The 17,982-nt window shown below is 43.1% G+C and overlaps 1 protein-coding gene across 1 annotated transcript in view; it reads left to right on the top strand.

Annotated features, from left to right (window-relative positions):
- Positions 1 to 17,982, top strand: part of ARHGEF26 (Rho guanine nucleotide exchange factor (GEF) 26) — a 139,072-nt gene that overhangs the window by 103,884 nt on the left and 17,206 nt on the right. Inside the window, exon 11 of the mRNA XM_010844750.1 lies at positions 15,760 to 15,969. Coding sequence (XP_010843052.1) covers positions 15,760 to 15,969 — 210 coding nt within the window. The remainder of the gene's footprint in view (positions 1 to 15,759; positions 15,970 to 17,982) is intronic.

The following is a 17,982-nucleotide window of genomic DNA, read 5'->3' as shown; positions in this document are numbered from 1 at the left end:
GCCATTTTTCATGAGCTTCCCAGGTGGTGCTAGTGGTAAAAAAACCCACCTGCTAATGCAGGAGACATAAGAGACTCAGGTTCAATCCCTGGGTCAGGAAGATCTCTTGGAGGAGGGCACAGCAACCCACTCCAGTATTCTTCCCTGGAGAAGCCATGGACAGAGGTACCTGGGGGGCTACAGTTCATGGGGTCACAAAGAGTCAGACATGACTGAAGCGACTTAACACGCATGCACGATGCCATTTTTCATTCACTTCTGAATGTCATCATGGTCACGTGACTTGAAGAGCTCTTGGGGGTTTCACAGGTTACCTTCATATACAGATCTTCTGTTTCAAACTGTCCCTTCTCCAGGGTTTATTCCCTCCTTAGTAGAAGGTGCCTCCATCCACCCAGTTGCTCCTCGGTAAACCTGGAAGCCCTCCTTGCCCTTTTCCTCGTCGTACTCCCCATCTGTCCAGTCCCCAGTCTTCTACCCATGATGGATCAGCTTTTGACCTCACTTGTTGCCACGCCCTTGTACCGCCACCTTGAACTCGCCCAGAACTGGATTCATGCCACCGTCCCTCCATTTGTTTACATTCCACAGCCACAGAGTGCTTTTTAAAAGACTCAGTTTGTGCTTTGCAAACAGCCTTTCCGTGATTTACCTTGCACTCAGCATAAATGCCTCACTGAATAATGCCCCCCTTTTTAGTCCCCCATACCTGGCACATGCTTCTTTCTCTGCCTGAAATACTCCTGTCTAGCCCATAACCCCATTCCACTCCAGATCTTTTCTAGGCAAAGTCCTTTTCATTCTTTAGGTTTTAGATTAATTGCCACATCCACTGGGAGCTCTTATCCATTCCTCCAGAGTGGGTTTATTTCCACTGCTCTGTGTTCCCATAGAGCCCTGCACTTTCTCTCTCATAATATTTGTGTTACTATGTGCTCATGTCTGTCGTGATGACCTTTGCATCCTCAGTGCTGAGCCTTTGCCTGGCCCATAATGACCGTTTAATAAATATCTGTCAAATGTGAACCAGTCGTGAAGATGGTTAAATATAAACAGAGTGACAGTATTACTTAGTGGGCGGCCTTCCCCCATTCCACACCCAAGCTAAAAGTTCTTTGAATTCTCTTTTATTTTTAAAAGATATGTGATTTTTGTGTTCTGTTCCATTATAGATTCACGCTTAATTAATCGGGGCAAAAACAAATCTGGGGCTTTATCATGTGGCTTCTCACATCTTCTAGATTTCTGTAAACTTACCCATAAATGACATATAACCTCAATCTGAAAAACACTTTGGATTGTATTTGCAAAATTGTGCTCTGCAGAGGAAGGGTTTTTGGTTTTTGGTTTTTTTGGCTTGCTTTTATTTTGTACTATTGTGTCAACTAATGTTTTGAGCTACCCATACAAAAGGGTTTAAGCAATAAAAATGTTCGTTTATTACACACACATACACACACACACACACACATACATAAGAAGTCAGATGAGCTTGGGAAACCCTGCATACTCTTCTTCTTTGGGAAATTTACTATTAAATTATTTAGGAAGGGTCTTGGCTGTATGTAACTGGATACCCAAATTGCAGTGGCTCAAGCAATTAAGACATTTGCCTCTCGCACCAAATGTGAAGACCGAGAGCGGGCTCACCAGTAACCCAGCCCCTTCCCATTCTTTGGCCGCACGGTGCTCTGTGTGCTGTTCGCTTTTGCCCCGTGTGCTCATAGCGCCATGGTTGCAAGTCCAGGCATCACGATTTCACTCAAAGACATAGGAGGGGAGCAAGGCATACAGCCTGACCACGAAGGGACTCTCTTCTCAAGTGCCTTTTCTTTTCCTCAGCAGAGGAGAACCTTTCCCAGACAAGTTTTCAGAAGACTTCTTGTGTTTTACCCATCTGTCTTGGGTCACAAGACTTGACCTTACAAAGGAGGCTGGGAAAGCCAGCATATAGCAGAGAGGAATAGGACAACCATGATTGTTTTAGTTTAGCCGCGAAGCAAGGGAAGATGGCAGAGGATTAGGTAGTAGACATTTACAGCCACAACTGGGAAGCCTTCTTTTCCACAGATGCTCAATTGACAATGGATAGTTTGGAAAAGAGAAAGAAATTTTTTTTTTTTTTTTTTGCCACTCTGTATGGCTTGCAGGATTTTAGTTCTCTCACCAGGGATTAAACTGTTGCCTCCTACAGTGGGAGCACAGAGACCTAACCACTGCACAGCCAAGGAAGTCCGAAGAGCTCTTTAAAAGAACTAACACATTGCCTTTAAGATAAATGGGGTTGGGGGTAGGTTCAAAAAAGACAGAAATGACTGGAGATGTAGAACCCACGTCCCTTTGCTGGGACTAGGCCTCCAGTGTGGTCACGTGAGTGTATTGCTTGCTGTGCCTTTTTGCTGCCACCAGCCCCACTGTGCCCGTGAGCACATTTAGAGCTGCAGATAGATTGACCTTGTGTGGGTGTTGGGCACAAGACCAAAGGAATGTAGAAATCTAGTCTTTTTATCATACCAGTAAATGCAATCATGTTGTGATGTGTCTCTTTCAGTTTCTCCTGGATTCTGTCCCTACACATGATCTATCCATGATGGTTTGGGGTATTCTCTACAGTTAGATGAGTAGTAGTAGTGATAATGATGGTAAGAGCCTATATTATTGAGCATTATAGTTTACCATTCACCGTGCTCAGAGTGTTTGTGAATCTATCATTGAGTTAGCCCAGTAATCAAGTATTACTTCCATTTTACAGATGAGGACACTGAGGCAGAAAGATTAAAGTCTCTTTTTCAAGGTCTCTCAGCAAAGCCAGGATTCTCATCTGAGTCTGACTCCAGAACCTCTTCTAACAGTTTATGTTCATTAATTCTTAATTTCATTTTTCTAGAATATTTTTACCTTTCTACCATCCTGTAATGTTCTTGGAAAAATAGCCTAGAAACTGGCACCTTTTTTTATTTGCTTTGATAACACATTTTTCAAAGAGGGTTTTTGTTTAAGTGAATATTTTTATAGTCTTACTGGTCGTGAGAGGAAATTAGAAGGGGTCCCAAGGTGCACGGTGAGCCTTCCTCTACCTTTAGCCAATCTAGCATCCGAGTGTGGGGAAGAGCGTTTCCTATTCACATTTCCTTCCCTCAGATATTTAAGACCGGAGCTTTCCACTTCCTGATCCCTAGTTCCATAAATATTGTGTATATTGACATAACTTGAACTCCATGACACATTACAAATCTTCAAGTTTTAAAGAAAAGGATTTTCTGTAATAGAATTCTACCTGATCATTATCAGGAGTTCAGAGAGTTATTAGAACTTGCCTTTTCCTAAGTAGTTTGAATGTCCAGTAGCTTAAAGTGGTGTGGGCTCCCTGGAAAGGGTCATGACCTAGTTTGGCCCCGTTTCGAGTTTTTCTATTTTGACAGCTTTGCCGCTATAGAAAGCTGAGGCTACCTGACATTGTCCCTCTGCCTCTGCAGAATAAACTCCTTCCTCGGCAAATTAACTTTTGAGTATCCTGGATAAAGAAAAGGCAATAAGGCTCTGACTCAAATCACTTTTATTCCTAGAATATACAGCTTGGTTGTTTGTGATCACTTGGATCAGATTCTAAGATCAAGATGGGAGATGGGATGGGAGAGATGTGAGAACCCTCTCTCGTCTTCTTCCTCTTCTCTTTCTCTTGCTGCCCCACACATCCTTGATCCTCTGACATCTGGGACCTAAGAGTATTTACTTCCTCTGCCTCTATAAGAAGAGTCATTGTTGCCATTCAGTGTTAAAAGTTGCACCAAGTGCACAGTATAAATATCCTGGTGTCAGACAGAACGGTGTTCAAAATCCTGGCCGTTTGACCTTAGGCAGGTTGCCTTTGATCTCTCAGAGTCTCAGTGTTCTCATCTGTACAATGAGGCAAGCAATGTCATAGTCTTCCTGGAGTGTCTGTGAGAATTGAGATAGTGCTCACAGAGCACTTAACGCAGTGAATGGCCCCTGCTGAGGGACTGATACCTGCTGGTATCATCATTATTCCTAGTACTGGGTGTCTTTCTCTAAAGATTTGGCACAAATCAGATTATTGCTCTTTTACTTCTAGAACATTTTCTTATTTTAAAAAATGGTTTGAAACCTTAGAAAGAGTTAGTCGCTCAGTGTGTCCAACTCTTTCTGACCCCATGTACTGTAGCCCACCAGGCTCCTCGGTCCATGGAATGCTCCAGGCAAGAATACTAGAGGAGGTAGCCATTCCCTTCTCCAGAGGATCATCCCAACCCAGGGATTGAACCCGGTTCTCCTGCATTACAGACAGGCTCTTAACCGTCTGAGCCACCAGGGAAACCCTTGAAACCTTAAGCCACTGCTGTACAGCTGAAAGTTTGGCGCCCTCCAAGGCCAAACCTGGATTGTTGTTGTTGTTTAGGCGCTAAGTCGTGTCCCACCCTTTCGCAACCTCCTGGACCGTAGCCCGCCAGGCTTCTCTGTCCATGGAGTTTTCAAGGCAAGAATATTGGAGTGGGTTGCCATTTCCTTCTCCAAACCTGGATTATGGCCTCTGAAATGTGGCCTTTAGGAGTAAATGCATTTAACACCATGCCTCTCCCTTCCTATCAAGAACCCGTGTCAGATGGCAAGTGACTGAGGGATAATCATTGATCAACTTTTATTCTTTTGTATGGTGATCTGATTCATGTGTGCATGTTTGTATTAGCAGTTGTCTTGTAACATCCCTCGTATTTGATTAGGAGACACTGTAACTTCGTGGCTGATAGAAGTGAGTTCAGTATGTTTTTCCCTTCGTTTGGAGAGGTCAGTGATGATAAACCTGGATTGGGGGCTTTCTGATCCTATGTGAATCACTGGCTGTCTTTTTGGGTGACAGTAAATCATAACAGATTCTTACCAACAAATGTGACCCTCATCTCCACTATTTGTCACATTCTCAAGAATGAAATGGAAAGTGTGTGACATTTCTGGGTTTTTGGAAGTCTAGTCTTTTTTAAGAGTTACTTTTTTGTTTTTGACTGCGCTGTGTCTTCCTTGCCGTGCATGGGCTTTCTCTAGTTGCAGTGAGCAGGGGCTACTCTTCGTTGTGGTGCTTGGGCTTCTCGTTGCGGTGGCTTCTCTTGTTGCAGAGCACGGGCTCTAGGGTGAGGGGGCTTCAGTAGGTGTGTCATGTGAGCTCAGTGGTTGTGGCGTGTGGGCTCTAGAATGCTGGTTCAGTAGCTGTGGTGCACAGACTTAGTTGCATATGGAGTCTTCCCGGATCAGGAATCAAATCCATGTCCCCTGCATTGGCAGGTGGATTCTTAACCACTGGACTTAGTCTTTATCCTTTAAAAGCTGGCTGTGCTATGAAGTGGACCTTAAAACTAAGAAAATGAATTTACAAACCACCGACTGGGATAAAATATTTTCAAGCCATACTTGATATGGGACTTTTACCCTGATTACATAAAGAGTTCTTAAACTCAAAAGTAAGACAACTCAATTTTTAAGTGGGCAGACATTTGAATAGACATTTCAGCCAATAAGATATCTAAATGTCTTAGCATTTGAAAAGATGCTCAACATTACTAGTCAGTAGGGAAATGAAAGTTAAAACCAAAACTAGGTTTCACAGCCACTCAATTCAGTTCAGTCGCTCAGTCGTGTCCAGCTCTTTGCGACCCCATGAATCACAGAGCGCCAGGCCTCCCTGTCCATCACCAACTCCCAGAGTTCACTCAAACTCATGTCCATCGAGTTGGTGATGCCATCCAGCCATCTCATCCTCTGTCGTCCCCTTCTCCTCCTGCCCCCAATCCCTCCCAGCATCAGGGTCTTTTCCAATGAGTCAACTCTTCGCATAAGGTGGCCAAAGTATTGGAGTTTCAGCTTCAGCATCAGTCCTTCCAATGAACACCCAGGACCGATCTCCTTTAGGATGGACTGGTTGGATCTCCTTGCAGTCCAAGGGACTCTCAAGAGTCTTCTTCAACACCACAATTCAAAAGCATCAATTCTTCGGCGTGAGCTTTCTTGACTCCCAACTCTCACATCCATACACGACTACTGGAAAAACCATAGCCTTGACTAGACGGACCTTTGTTGGCAAAGTAATATCTCTGCTTTTTAATATGCTGTCTAGGTTGGTCATAACTTTCCTTCCAAGGAGTAAGCGTCTTTTAATTTCATGGCTGCAATCACCATCTACAGTGATTTTGGAGCCCAAGAAAATAAAGTCTGACGCTGTTTCCACTGTTTCCCCATCTATTTCCCATGAAGTGATGGGACCGGATGCCATGATCTTCGTTTTCTGAATGTTGAGCTTTAAGCCAACTTTTTCACTCTCCTCTTTCACTTTCATCAAGAGGCTCTTGAGTTCTTAACTTTCTGCCATAAATGTGGTGTCATCTGCATATCTGAGGTTATTGATATTTCTCCCGGGAATCTTGATTCCAGCTTGTACTCAGCGTTTCTCATGATGTACTCTGCATATAAGTTAAATAAGTAGGGTCACAGCCACTAGGATGACTATAATAAAGACAAAGATGGCATTGATAAGGATGTGGAGAAACGGGAGCCCTAATACACTGCTTATCGGAATGTACAGTGATGCAACCACTTTGGAAAGTGGCCCAGTAGTTTCTTAAGAAGCTAAGCAACCTACCATATGACCCAGTAATTCCATTCAGTGTTTCATTCTAAGAGAAATAAAAACTGTTCATAAAGGCTTGTAGTAAATATTCATAACCTGTGTGTGGCGTGTTTGTTGGTCTTCAGAATTATTTTGAGGCATTGAGCACATAGGGTGTTTGAAACCAGTTTTGGGGCAAATTTCATGCCTTGTTTTGCTGGTTGGAGCCTATGCCAAATAATGAATATTTGACCCAGGTATTTGGCTCTAATTATGCTTAGTCCACTTGCTTATTTGCAAAGTACATATAATTATTAGGCTTTTAACAAGATGTCAAGGAGTATAAAGGCATGATATTCTATAGGAAGATTTAAAATATTAGCTAACAACATTTGCTGTAAGCCATGCATGATTGTAAGAGCTTTACATGCAAAAAGATAATAAATGTATTATTTCATTTAATCCTCCCAACAATCCTAAGAGGTATTGTAATCCCCAGGAGATTTTTTTACATAGGAGAAAACATAGAAAGGATCAGTAACTTACTCAAAATCACAAAGTGCATGAGTGATGAAATTGAGCCAGACACGCTCAGTCAAGTCTATACTCTTATCTGTTGTACTGTACTTCACAGCTTTAAAATTGTATATTATTCTAGTAAAAAAAATTTGTATAATTCTAATACCAAGATTTAAAATTAAAATCAACTTCAGTCACTGTGAAGAAAGTGTTTTAACCTCTTAATTTCAAAGTAGACTTCAGCATAATCCTATCTCCTCCCTCCTAGAAATGTTAAACTAGGGTGTTCTTGTTCCAGTTGAGCACAAAGTCAAGTGTGGGAATAGCAATCATGTTTTCAGAAGGGAAAGAGAAACAAGTTGAAATCTGCAGAGGAAGAATTCTTGTACATGTCTTGAAGGGAAGTGGGAAGAATCTCTTTGATTTTGTAAAACCCCAGGAACTTCTGTGAATCCACATACAGGGAGCATGGCAGAGCCATTACAGATCCCTGAGGAAAGCAAGAGTGTCTAGGAGAGAAACTTGGAGTATGGCCACTAAAGAAAAAGGATGACTTAGAACTGTGGTGGAAGGCATTAGGAGAGGAAGAGTTTCAGGCTGTCACATGTGCTCAACCTCGTCAAGTGCCTAGATGAGCAGTGGTGATATGCAGGTTACTGGGTTTGTTGGGGTGATGGGCCATCATGACTTTGGAGAGCGATTTCATTGGTAGGTGGGCACAAGGGTCTGAGAAAATGCCAGGCAGCTGCTAGCTCAGTAGATATTTGTATTTTCACCAACAGATTCAAGGGAAGATTTTTTAAGGACAGGGAAGCTGCATGCATGTTTTAAACAAAGCCTGTGGAAAGGGAGGTGTTGAATAGGTAAAAATAAATCTTACTCTTGACGATAGATGGCAGAAAATCCTTGTGTTTTGTTTTGGGTAATCCTTGCTTGCATTTTTCCTTTTAAATTTAATTCTTCTACAAAAGGAATAATTGGAAGCTCTCCTTCTAGTCTGTCAGATTTTGGTTCTGAAAGAAAGTTCCAGAAAAATGCAAGGTGGCAGGTAAGACAACTGACAGTTAAGGCTGACTTGAGCAGGGCATGGAGAAAGCTGGTCTTTTAAAGTCTAAGGCTTCTTGCTTTCCTCGTCTCTGTCTTTGCTTTTGTACTCCTGGTTCCATTTGGTTATCCAGCCCGTTTCTCATTCCTGGTCATCCTTGTTACGTACCTAAGAGGTTTGCTCATAAGGGTTGAGGTGGAAACTCTTCCTATGGTATTTGCATGTATAAAAGCTCATCTCTAATCACAAGGCTCTACAGAAAGACTCATTCCATCACCACCTCTTCTTCATGATGCTTACGTACTTTGGGTTCAAGGAAATACCCTGATTAATGGAATGAAGTTGGGATCCAGCTTCTTAAAACTTTTCAGGTGTTTCTCCAGATGTCCCAATATTATTTGTTGATTAAATGATCAATATTCCACAGATTTGAAATATCACTTACATCATGTAGAAAATTTCTAGATGTATTTAGGGTCAGTTGTGAACCCACTGTTCTGTTTCAGTGCTCCTTCTGTCAACTAATATCCATTAGTCTCAGTCTTTGAATTACTGTAGCTTTAGAATATGTTCTTAATATATCATATGGCTAGTCACTCTCATTTTTTTCACAATCTGGATGTTCTTACATGTTTATTTTCTGCGTATTTTAGAATCAGCTTGACAATTCCCCCTCCTCTCTGCCCCTGCAAAACCGAGATTTTTCAAGGAAATTATGTTAAAATTATATATTAATTCAGGAAGAATTAATATCTCTTTAATATCAAGCTTTTCTATCCATTCAGGCCTTCTTCTAAAGTATTTCAGTGTCTTCATATAGAAGAAACTTCAATTTAAAATTCTAAATCTTTTGTGGGCTTTGTGTCTATTATAAATAAGAGCTTCTTCCATTATATTTTCTGAGTGTTATTCATATATGGAAAAGCCTTTTTTTAACCCAGCCATTTTAGTGAATTCACTCTTACCTTGTAATATATTTCAGTCAGTGATGTTATCTGCAAGTAATCAGTTGTTTGTAAGGCAAAAAATATTCCATTGCCCAAGAGTCCCTTCACCTGTACCCTCAGGCATCCACAGAAAACCTGGAATGCTGACAGTCTTCACATCTATGCGTTTATTATTTAGATTTTTTTTTACCTTGAATTGCAAAATATTTCAAATGTACAGAAAATTATCAAACACTAAATGGCAACCCACTCTAATATTCTTGCCTGGAGAATCCCATGGACAGAGGAGACTGGCAGGCTACAGTCCATGGGGTTGTAAGAGTCAGACATACTTAGTGACTAAACCACCACCACCACCAACATGCCTATAATCCAGGTTTAACAGATACAAGTTTTTTTTTTTTTTCCCCCCTGCTATATCACTGCCAGGTCTCTTAAAAAAAAAAAAAAAAAAGTCCTGATATAATATTGCAGGTTTACCTAGAGCCTCTTCATCATCATCCCTTCTTTCTCCCCCTGCTTCCCAAAGTAAGTCCTGTGCTGAGCTGGGTGTCTGTCATCCTGCACTCACTAATGTGTGTATACACATTCAGCTTTGGTATTCTAAAAGTTGGTATTCTGAATATGTAAATTTTATTTTAAATATTCTAAATATGTAAAATTTGATATTCTAAAAATGTATGTTGTATGCAACCGGCTTCCCAAGTGGCTCAGCGGTAAAGAACCCGCCTACAAAGCAAGAGACACAGGAGATGGGGGTTTGATGGCTGGGTTGGGAAGATCTCTCTGGAGGAGGAATTGGCAACCCACTCCGGTATTCTTGCCTGGAGAATCCCTGTGGACAGAGGAACCTGGTTGGCTAGAGTCCACAGGGTCACAAAGAGTCAGACACAATTGAGCGACTTAGCATCATGCATGTATGTGGGCTTCTCTAGTAACTCAGCTGGTAAAGAACCTGCCTGCAATGCGGGAGACCTGGGTTTGATCCCTGGGTTGGGAAGATTCCCTGGAGAACAAAAAGGCTACCCACTCCAGTATTCTGGCCTGGAGAATTCCATGGACTGTGTAGTCCATGGGGATGCAAAGAGTCGGACACATCTGAGCGACTTTTACTTCATGCATGTATGAAGTTGTAAATGTTGCCCTTATTTAAAAGTAATAAATATATGCCCAGGTCTTCCTGGGTAATGGTAAAGACTGCCTGCAATTCGGGATACCCAGGTTCGATCCTTGGGTAGGGAAGATCCCCTGGAGAAGGAAATGGAAACCCACTGTAGTGTTCTTGCCTGGGAAATCCCACAGACAGAGGAGTCTGGCAGGCTACAGTCCATGGGGTTCCAGAGAGTCAGGCACAACTGAGCGACTAATACTTTTGCTTTATTTTTTCAAATATATGCCCATCATGAAAGCATTCCAACTTTTATAGAAATTGACAGGAGAGAAAGTTAAAAGTGCTCCCTAATATTCACTTTAAGAATCAACTATTCTCAGAAAAGGTGTATCATGGGCTGAAAAGTATTCAGTGCATGCTGCTAGGTTGCATGCAGTAGAACCAAACAGTATCTGAGCTGCTTAACAAAAGAATGCCGTCTGAGGGAAGAATAATTGAGGTATTTATTTACCACCATATCCCATTCTCTTCTGATAGTTTTTTATCATGTTAAAAAAAGAAAAGGCTTCCCAAAGGTTACTAGGACTGTAAGTATACTAGGACTGTAAGTTTCGACAGGAAGACCCATCATTGTTTATGCCACAGAGCCACAGGCTTGTATCGATTTGATTGCTGCGCCTGATAGGAGGCTGTGCTTGCACAAAGCGTCTGCTCTTGGATGAGCAGCTGGTAAACTTGGAGTGCGGCTAAGACAATCAGAGGAAGTCTACGTGTAAACTGCTCCGCTCAAGGAAAGGTGGTTTTTCCATTTGCCTTTTTCTGAGCAGTTTAACTTCCTAAATACATGATCCAGATTGTTTCAGAGGCTATGAAACCATATGTTTGCTAATGAAAGAAACAAACATGGGGAAGTCTGATTAGCATCGACTTCCCTTAGGGAAGGGGGATCTTTCCCAACCCAGCTGAGCTTGTTTTATACTTTACTGGACACAGGTGGGTCAGCAGAGGAGGGAATGGGGTTGTGAATGGCTGCGTCTGTCTCTGGATTCCCCCCTTTTCTGCTTATGCACGTATTTTTATCATTATTTATTTATTTTGGGCTGCAGTGGGTCTTCCTTGCTGCACACAGGCTTGCTCTAGCTGCAGCCAGCAGGGGCTAACTCTTTGTGGCGGTGCAGAGGTTTCTCATCACAGTGGCTTCGTGTTGTGGAGCACGGGCTCTAGGTATACAGGCTTAGTTGCTCCAAGGCGTGTGGTATCTTACCGGACCAGGGATCAAACCTGTGTCTGCTCCGTTGGCAGGCACCTTCTTAGTCCCTGTACTACCAGAGAAATCCTTAAGCACATATTTTAACAGTTATCCTTTTGTATTAGTGTGAGAGAGTTAGTAGGTGCTGGTTGTCATCAGGAGAATGAATTTCACTCAGTATTCAGCAGATTTGGAGAGGGGGAGATAGTAATTTGAACCTTTATGAGATTGTGTGAGTGTGTATTTTGTGTGAGAGAGCACAAACATGCTAGCAAGAGCGAGTTCCTTTTCCTTGTTTATTCCTTTGGGTTTGAATAGTAGCTGACAAGGATAAATAGCTTACTTGACTACTGTTAAATCAAGTTTTTTTTTATATTAAGTGAGTTAAAGGAGGGGTGAAGAAGCTGTGGACACTATTTATTACATAATGAAGACATTCGCAGGTCTAGATAAAGTAATGATATTGGGTGGCTGCTATTGAATCAGTTAAGGAAACAGCACGCTTGTTTCCTGTGCCCTGTTTTGGATACAGAAGTTAGAACAGTGGGAAAGTTCAGTGACCCAGATATGCGGAAACCAGATATCTTGAGGTGAACTCGCATAGCTATAAATGAGGTGGCCGCTCTTTACCATCCCGGCTGAACATTTGAGAGGACAACAGGCATAAACTGGATCAAATGGGCACCCCAGGTCTTAAGGGGATTGTAGTTGTCATGGCTTAAGAGAACAATTTAAACAAATTCTATTAATTTTTCTTCTTCTTCTGTCTCTAATTACCTACTCCTGAGGTCAGAGATTCAACACATCAGTGAAACACACTAGCTGATATTGTTTGCATTTAGGCAAACACAGGGGGTAATAACTCTGAAAATTAAGAGGGGAAAAAAAAAAGGTTTAAGTAGCTTATTCATGTCCATTTGCATGAGTTTCCTATGAACTCTTGGTTTGGAATCCTGTTGGGGACCATCTAGTAAGTAAAGCCACTTTATGCTGAAGCCTTTTCGGAATTTGCATCATCTTGAATGATGCCTTCATAGCATGCAGATTTCTTTGCCTTTTATTTCTTTGGGAATACAGAGAATACCTATGCAATGTCCTGGCATAGGGCACTGCCTAAATACTCCATGTGCACAGTATTAGGGAGCTTGGAGTTCTCTGAGCAGAATTGTTTTTAACTGGAAATGATTTTAACTAAAAGATGATCTTTTTAAGCTTGTGAGTTGGACCAAGAGAGTAGCTCAGGGGTGCAGAGAGAGGACAGTACAAAAGAAGGCTTCATATTTTTTTTTTCTTTCGTTTTTGCAGCTCTTGTTGAGGTTTTGCTTTCGTTTTTATTCTTTTTCCTTTTGGTCTTATCCTGAGTCCTGGATTTTATTAAATCTGTATCTCAGATGTCTAGACAGTATTATAAGCCTTACCTGCTGTATGGGCAGGCCACTAAAGATGGCTATTCTCTTATTCTCTGTACATGCCCCGCTGGATCCCTCCCTCACCTATATCCAACTCACAGGAATGTGCTTGCCCACTGCCCCAGCTGGTGATTGTTCTGATCCTTTGGCCAGAACAGCTCCACATGCTAGTCTGTTAAGGGAAACATCTGCCTTCATGACAATTGTTAACCAGAGGTGCTGTGAGGGACATTTTCATGGAAACCAGTGAGCCCACTTGATGTCACTTCCCCCTGTAAATGGTAGCTTTTCCCCCCGAGCACTGAAGACTGCTGCCCTGGTCTACTTGCCGCCTGCAACACACTTGTCACTCTGGGACCCTTCTGTTTCAGATGTGAGATCCCCTCTCCCATAAACCATTGACGTCTCTGTCATTGCTGGGTCTGTCTTGAGGCTGGGCAACTACGAGGCTTGTAGGCCTGCAGGCTGCAACCCCACACCTGCTTTGCCCAAAATTGACTGCTTTGGTTCTGGTACACAAGATCTTTAAAAAATATAATATTGTTATATTTCCTCCTGCTTCCTCCTTTTATAAAAGTCACATGAACTTTGATAACCCTCATTTTGATATGAGAAATATTTTATATATTCTGAGGACAGTTGTGCTGGTCAGTATGCAGTCTCAGCGGGTTTCAGAGATGATGTTGCCTTGTGAACTTCCAGTTAATACAGATTATTACCCTAGCAACAAACAGCCTTGATCAAAAGGCATTTTTTTGGATGATACAACTGTATTTGCTGGTTTGGGGTGGGGGAAGGATCTATCAAACTAAATTTTAAAAAGACCATAAAGTTTTTAAAGGAGAGTTACAAGGGAATGGTTGACAGATGCCCACTACCAGATGAAAAAATTTCTCAGAAATCTTGAGCAAAATGGCCTTTTTTGAAATTTCCTAGTATAGTTAAGCACTAGGACTTTTCTTAGCTCTCCTGAGTTCATACATTTGCATTTGTAATTAGGTAAGTTAATTGCTCAATATGGTTCTTAGAATGCATTAGAATGTATTGCATGGTCATCCATTTATTCACCAGTTATTTTTGAGCTCTGCCATGTTCAACTGTGAGGACAGACAGAGATAGAGGAGAGCTGTATCTAACTAGAGTTGGATTTGCCAAGAAAATGACTGTATACAAGGAGTGATTATATAACTAGGTATCAGGAAATTCAAGTTGGATAATTGAATAAGAGTGAATGAGAGGACATGAGGGTTCAAGGATGGAGGGAAAGGCGGTGGAATCAATGGGTTGTTAGAATGGTGGCTTAAAATTTTGGGGGTTGAGGATTGGAAGAGATGAGTCAAAGAGACTAGCAGGGCTGGTTAGGAAGTGGTTTTGACATTGGGATTGAAGAGAGGTTGCAGTTGGTGATAACAGGGTCGATCCTTGAAGGGGAAATCAAGGAACTGAGAGGCCAGGATTGTGGAAGGATTGCCGCATGGAAATTCAAGAAAGGAGTGTTGGACAGTACCAGGAAGCCAGCAGCTACACTCATGAATGAGGATGAGGCAGGATCCAGGGGCCTGGAGATGACTTTGATGATAAAATAGAGACTGATGGCATGAGCACAAAACTGGGGGGCATTCTGGGAGGAGGAAGTGATTGTTGTCTGGAATAACAAAACTCAAGCAGGTGGAAAGCCTTCTAGGGAGGCGGTGCTCTTTAGAAGGAGCCTAGTATCTGTTAAGGCAAGAAGGTAAAGAGAGAGAGCTCAGAGAAGAGGCTGAGGATTTAGAAGATTTAGCTGGATTTCCAGAAGACGCAGTGGAAGGGTTTAGCGACCAGCTGAAGGTTTGGGGAGGTGAGGCCCAGTTAGGCATGTGCTTAGGCTGTGCAGGTGAGAGTGCATCCAGGGGAATGAAGACCGCCAGGGGGCCAGTCTGGGGCACAAGCAGGGATAGAGGGTGTGGTGGGATCAGTGGGTGCTTTCTGAAGCAGGTGGTGAGGCTGTGCATGCTGGGAGGAAGGGTTGGGGGTCTTGCCAGAGGACTGGTCTTCCCTCCTGTGCCTGGTGGTTTGGAGGCTGGTAGTGCGGCCTTGCCACCCAGAGTGTGAGTAGATCTCATCCTGCAGATGGAGGTGAGACGGGAGTAGCTGTTCAAGCAGTACCATGATGTCTGTATGTTTTACTTTTTGCAGCAATGCCAGGATAGTGGAAAAGGAAACCTGGGGGGTTTAATAATTGTTTTTAATATTGCTTTTAATTATTTAAAAAAAATATTTATTTGGCTGCATCAGATTGTAGTTACAGCACTTGGGATCTTTAGTTGTGACATGTGCAATCTAGTTCCCTGACCAGGGACTGAACCCAGGTCCCCTACATTGAGAGCATCGACTCTTAGCCGCTGGACCACCAGGGGAGTCCTGATATTGCTTTGATACCTAAGATACAATTCAGTATACAACAGAAAAATAGTAATTAACAGGTTTTCATTTTGGAGGGTTATACTGACTCATAGGGCTTCCCAGGCGGCTCAGAGGTAAAGAACCCGCCTGCCAATGCAGGAGACATAACACATGTGGATTTAGCTCCTGGGTCTGAAGATCTCCAGTATTCTTGCCTGGAGAATCCCATGGACAGAGGAGCCTGGCGGGCTCCAGTCCATGGGGTCACAGAGAGTTGGACACAACTGAAGTGAATGAGCACACATTACTGACTCAGAATCAGTAGGAATAATTCAGAGTTCAATTCCTATTTAAAATAAATCCTTCTCTCCCTGTCCTCCTTCCCTTCCCCTCCACGTCCCCCAAAGTGTGACTTGAAAATCGACAGTGTCACAGTCTCATCCACTGAATTCCTGATAACGTTCTTTTTCCCTTTTCTTTACAGTGAAGAAAGTTACAATGTCAATGATTATTCTTTAAGAGATCAGCTACTGGTGGAGTCTTGTGACAGTGAAGAGCTTAATTCTTCTCCAGGGAAGAACAGCTCCACAATGCTTTATTCAAGACAGAACTCTGCCAGTCACCTCTTTACGCTGACCGTCCTTAGTAACCACGCAAATGAGAAAGTGGAGATGCTGCTGGGAGCAGAGACACAGTAAGTATGCGCAGGGCGAGGGTTTCAGCATATTTGCTGATGGTCTAATTACCCTTGGTCCACAGACTCCCTAGAAACAGGAAAACTCTACCTACTGTGTATTTTTATTGCCTGCCTGTCATGCACCAAGCATAGCATCTGGGTGTTTTATAGATTCTCGTCTCACTCTGATCCTCTCAACGTACTGAGAGAGAGAGATGTTATTTTTGTCCCCATGAGTCCTGATGGATGTGTTTTGCTTTAGGTAGTGTGCTTTTATACTTACAGAATGGTTTAAAAATCAGTTTAATTATTGATAAAAATATGACCCAGGAGCCCTAGGAATATGACTTACTGGTAGTTTGATTCTAGGCCCTGTGTTTCCTTAGCTACTGAAATTGAAGTCATTTTGCAACCACCTACCTTCAGCCAGGCAGCAGAAAGCCCAGTGATTTATCAAAAGAGACACTGGGTTTAGGGAAATATATTTATTATAGGAAGGGGGACCCCCTGCAGGTGGGTCTTGTCTAGCAGTTGGAAAGTGGGCTTGAAAGTGGGCTCTTGTCTTGCAGTTGGAAATGAACTGTCCAAGGAGACACATGTGCTGACAAAGCAAGAGGCTTGATAGGGAAGTGGGGCCCAGGTGGAGAGCAGCAGTAAGGGAACCCAGGAGGGCCTCTCTGCCAGAGCCCACGGTCTGAGGTTTCATAGTCATGAGGAGTCATCTTGTTTGGCTCATGCCTGGTCTGACTCAGGGTCCTCCCTGGTGGCATGCACATCTCTCAGCCATGATGGATTCTGGCATGACAGTTTCTGGGAAGCTGGCTCACATTATAGGGTGGCATCTCCTCCCTCCTTTTGGCCCCTCCCAAATTCTTCTGATTAGTTTTTGGGGCAGCACCCCGTTCCTTATCAGGACCCTCCTGTTGTGAGACAACTCATGCAAGTGGTTATCGTCTTGCCTGGTCAAGGTGGGTGGTTTTCTTCAGTGGTTCCCGAACATTTTGATGAACCCTCTTTCCTGTCCAGAGTTTATGCAGAGGCAGAACAGTCATCACGTTTGTGCCTATGGTTTCAGCAGCAGTTAGTAGGCAGTCCATTCTCATGCGGGATGAAGGTAGTAGCGGTAGTGTTAGTTGCTCAGTTATGGCCGACTCTTTGTGACCCTGTGGACTGTAGCCTGCCAGGCTCTTCTGTCTATAGGATTCTCCAGGCACGAATACTGGAGTAGGTTGCCATTCCCTTTTCCAGGGGATCTTCCCAACCCACGGATCGAACCTGATCTCCTGCACTGCAGGCAGATTCTTTACCATCTGAGCCACCAGGGAAGCCCATATGGGATGAAGCTAAGGGGACTTAAATGTCGTCTACCCTCGCTCTTATTGACCAAACTTGAGTCCGGGGCTTGCCTGTGCACTGTAAGGCCAATCTACTGACACCAGGTTGTGATGAAGGGATGTGCAGCCTTTACTGTAAAGGTGCCAACACAGGGATGGGTGACTTATGCTCTGAAAACCCCCAAACACCCAGGTGGATTTCAGCAAAGCATTTTTAAAGGCCCGGTGAGGGAAGGGGTTACAGGGTATGTGGTCAGCTGGTGCACAGTTCTGATTGGTTGATTTCAGGTAACAGGGTGGTTTACCTTATCAATCCTTAGGTACCAGTGGGTCTGGGGGTGCATGATCATCAAGTAGTTAATTCCTTCCATTTTGGTGGTGGTTTTAGTATCTGTGACATAGCTCAAGACTGTGCATCAGATACTGTTATTTAGGTACCTCTGGAAGGAGCTGCAGCAGAGGACACTGGGGGTGGGGTTCTGTCCTGAGAAGGCCCTGTAGGATCCTATTCGGTTACATTGCAATTTTGTCCACTTAGAGATAGTTGACCAATTTGTTTGGAAACTGGAAGCCTCCTCTTAAAATAATCATCATCAGATCAGATCAGATCAGATCAGTCACTCAGTCGTGGCCGACTCTTTGTGACCCCATGAATCGCAGCACGCCAGGCCTCCCTGTCCATCACCAACTCCTGGAG

Source organism: Bison bison, unplaced genomic scaffold, assembly GCF_000754665.1.
Source record: "Bison bison bison isolate TAMUID 2011002044 unplaced genomic scaffold, Bison_UMD1.0 scf7180017864207, whole genome shotgun sequence".
Taxonomy (NCBI): domain Eukaryota; kingdom Metazoa; phylum Chordata; class Mammalia; order Artiodactyla; family Bovidae; genus Bison; species Bison bison.
Note: the sequence above shows the minus strand (reverse complement) of the source record. Positions and strands in the feature narration are given on the sequence as shown.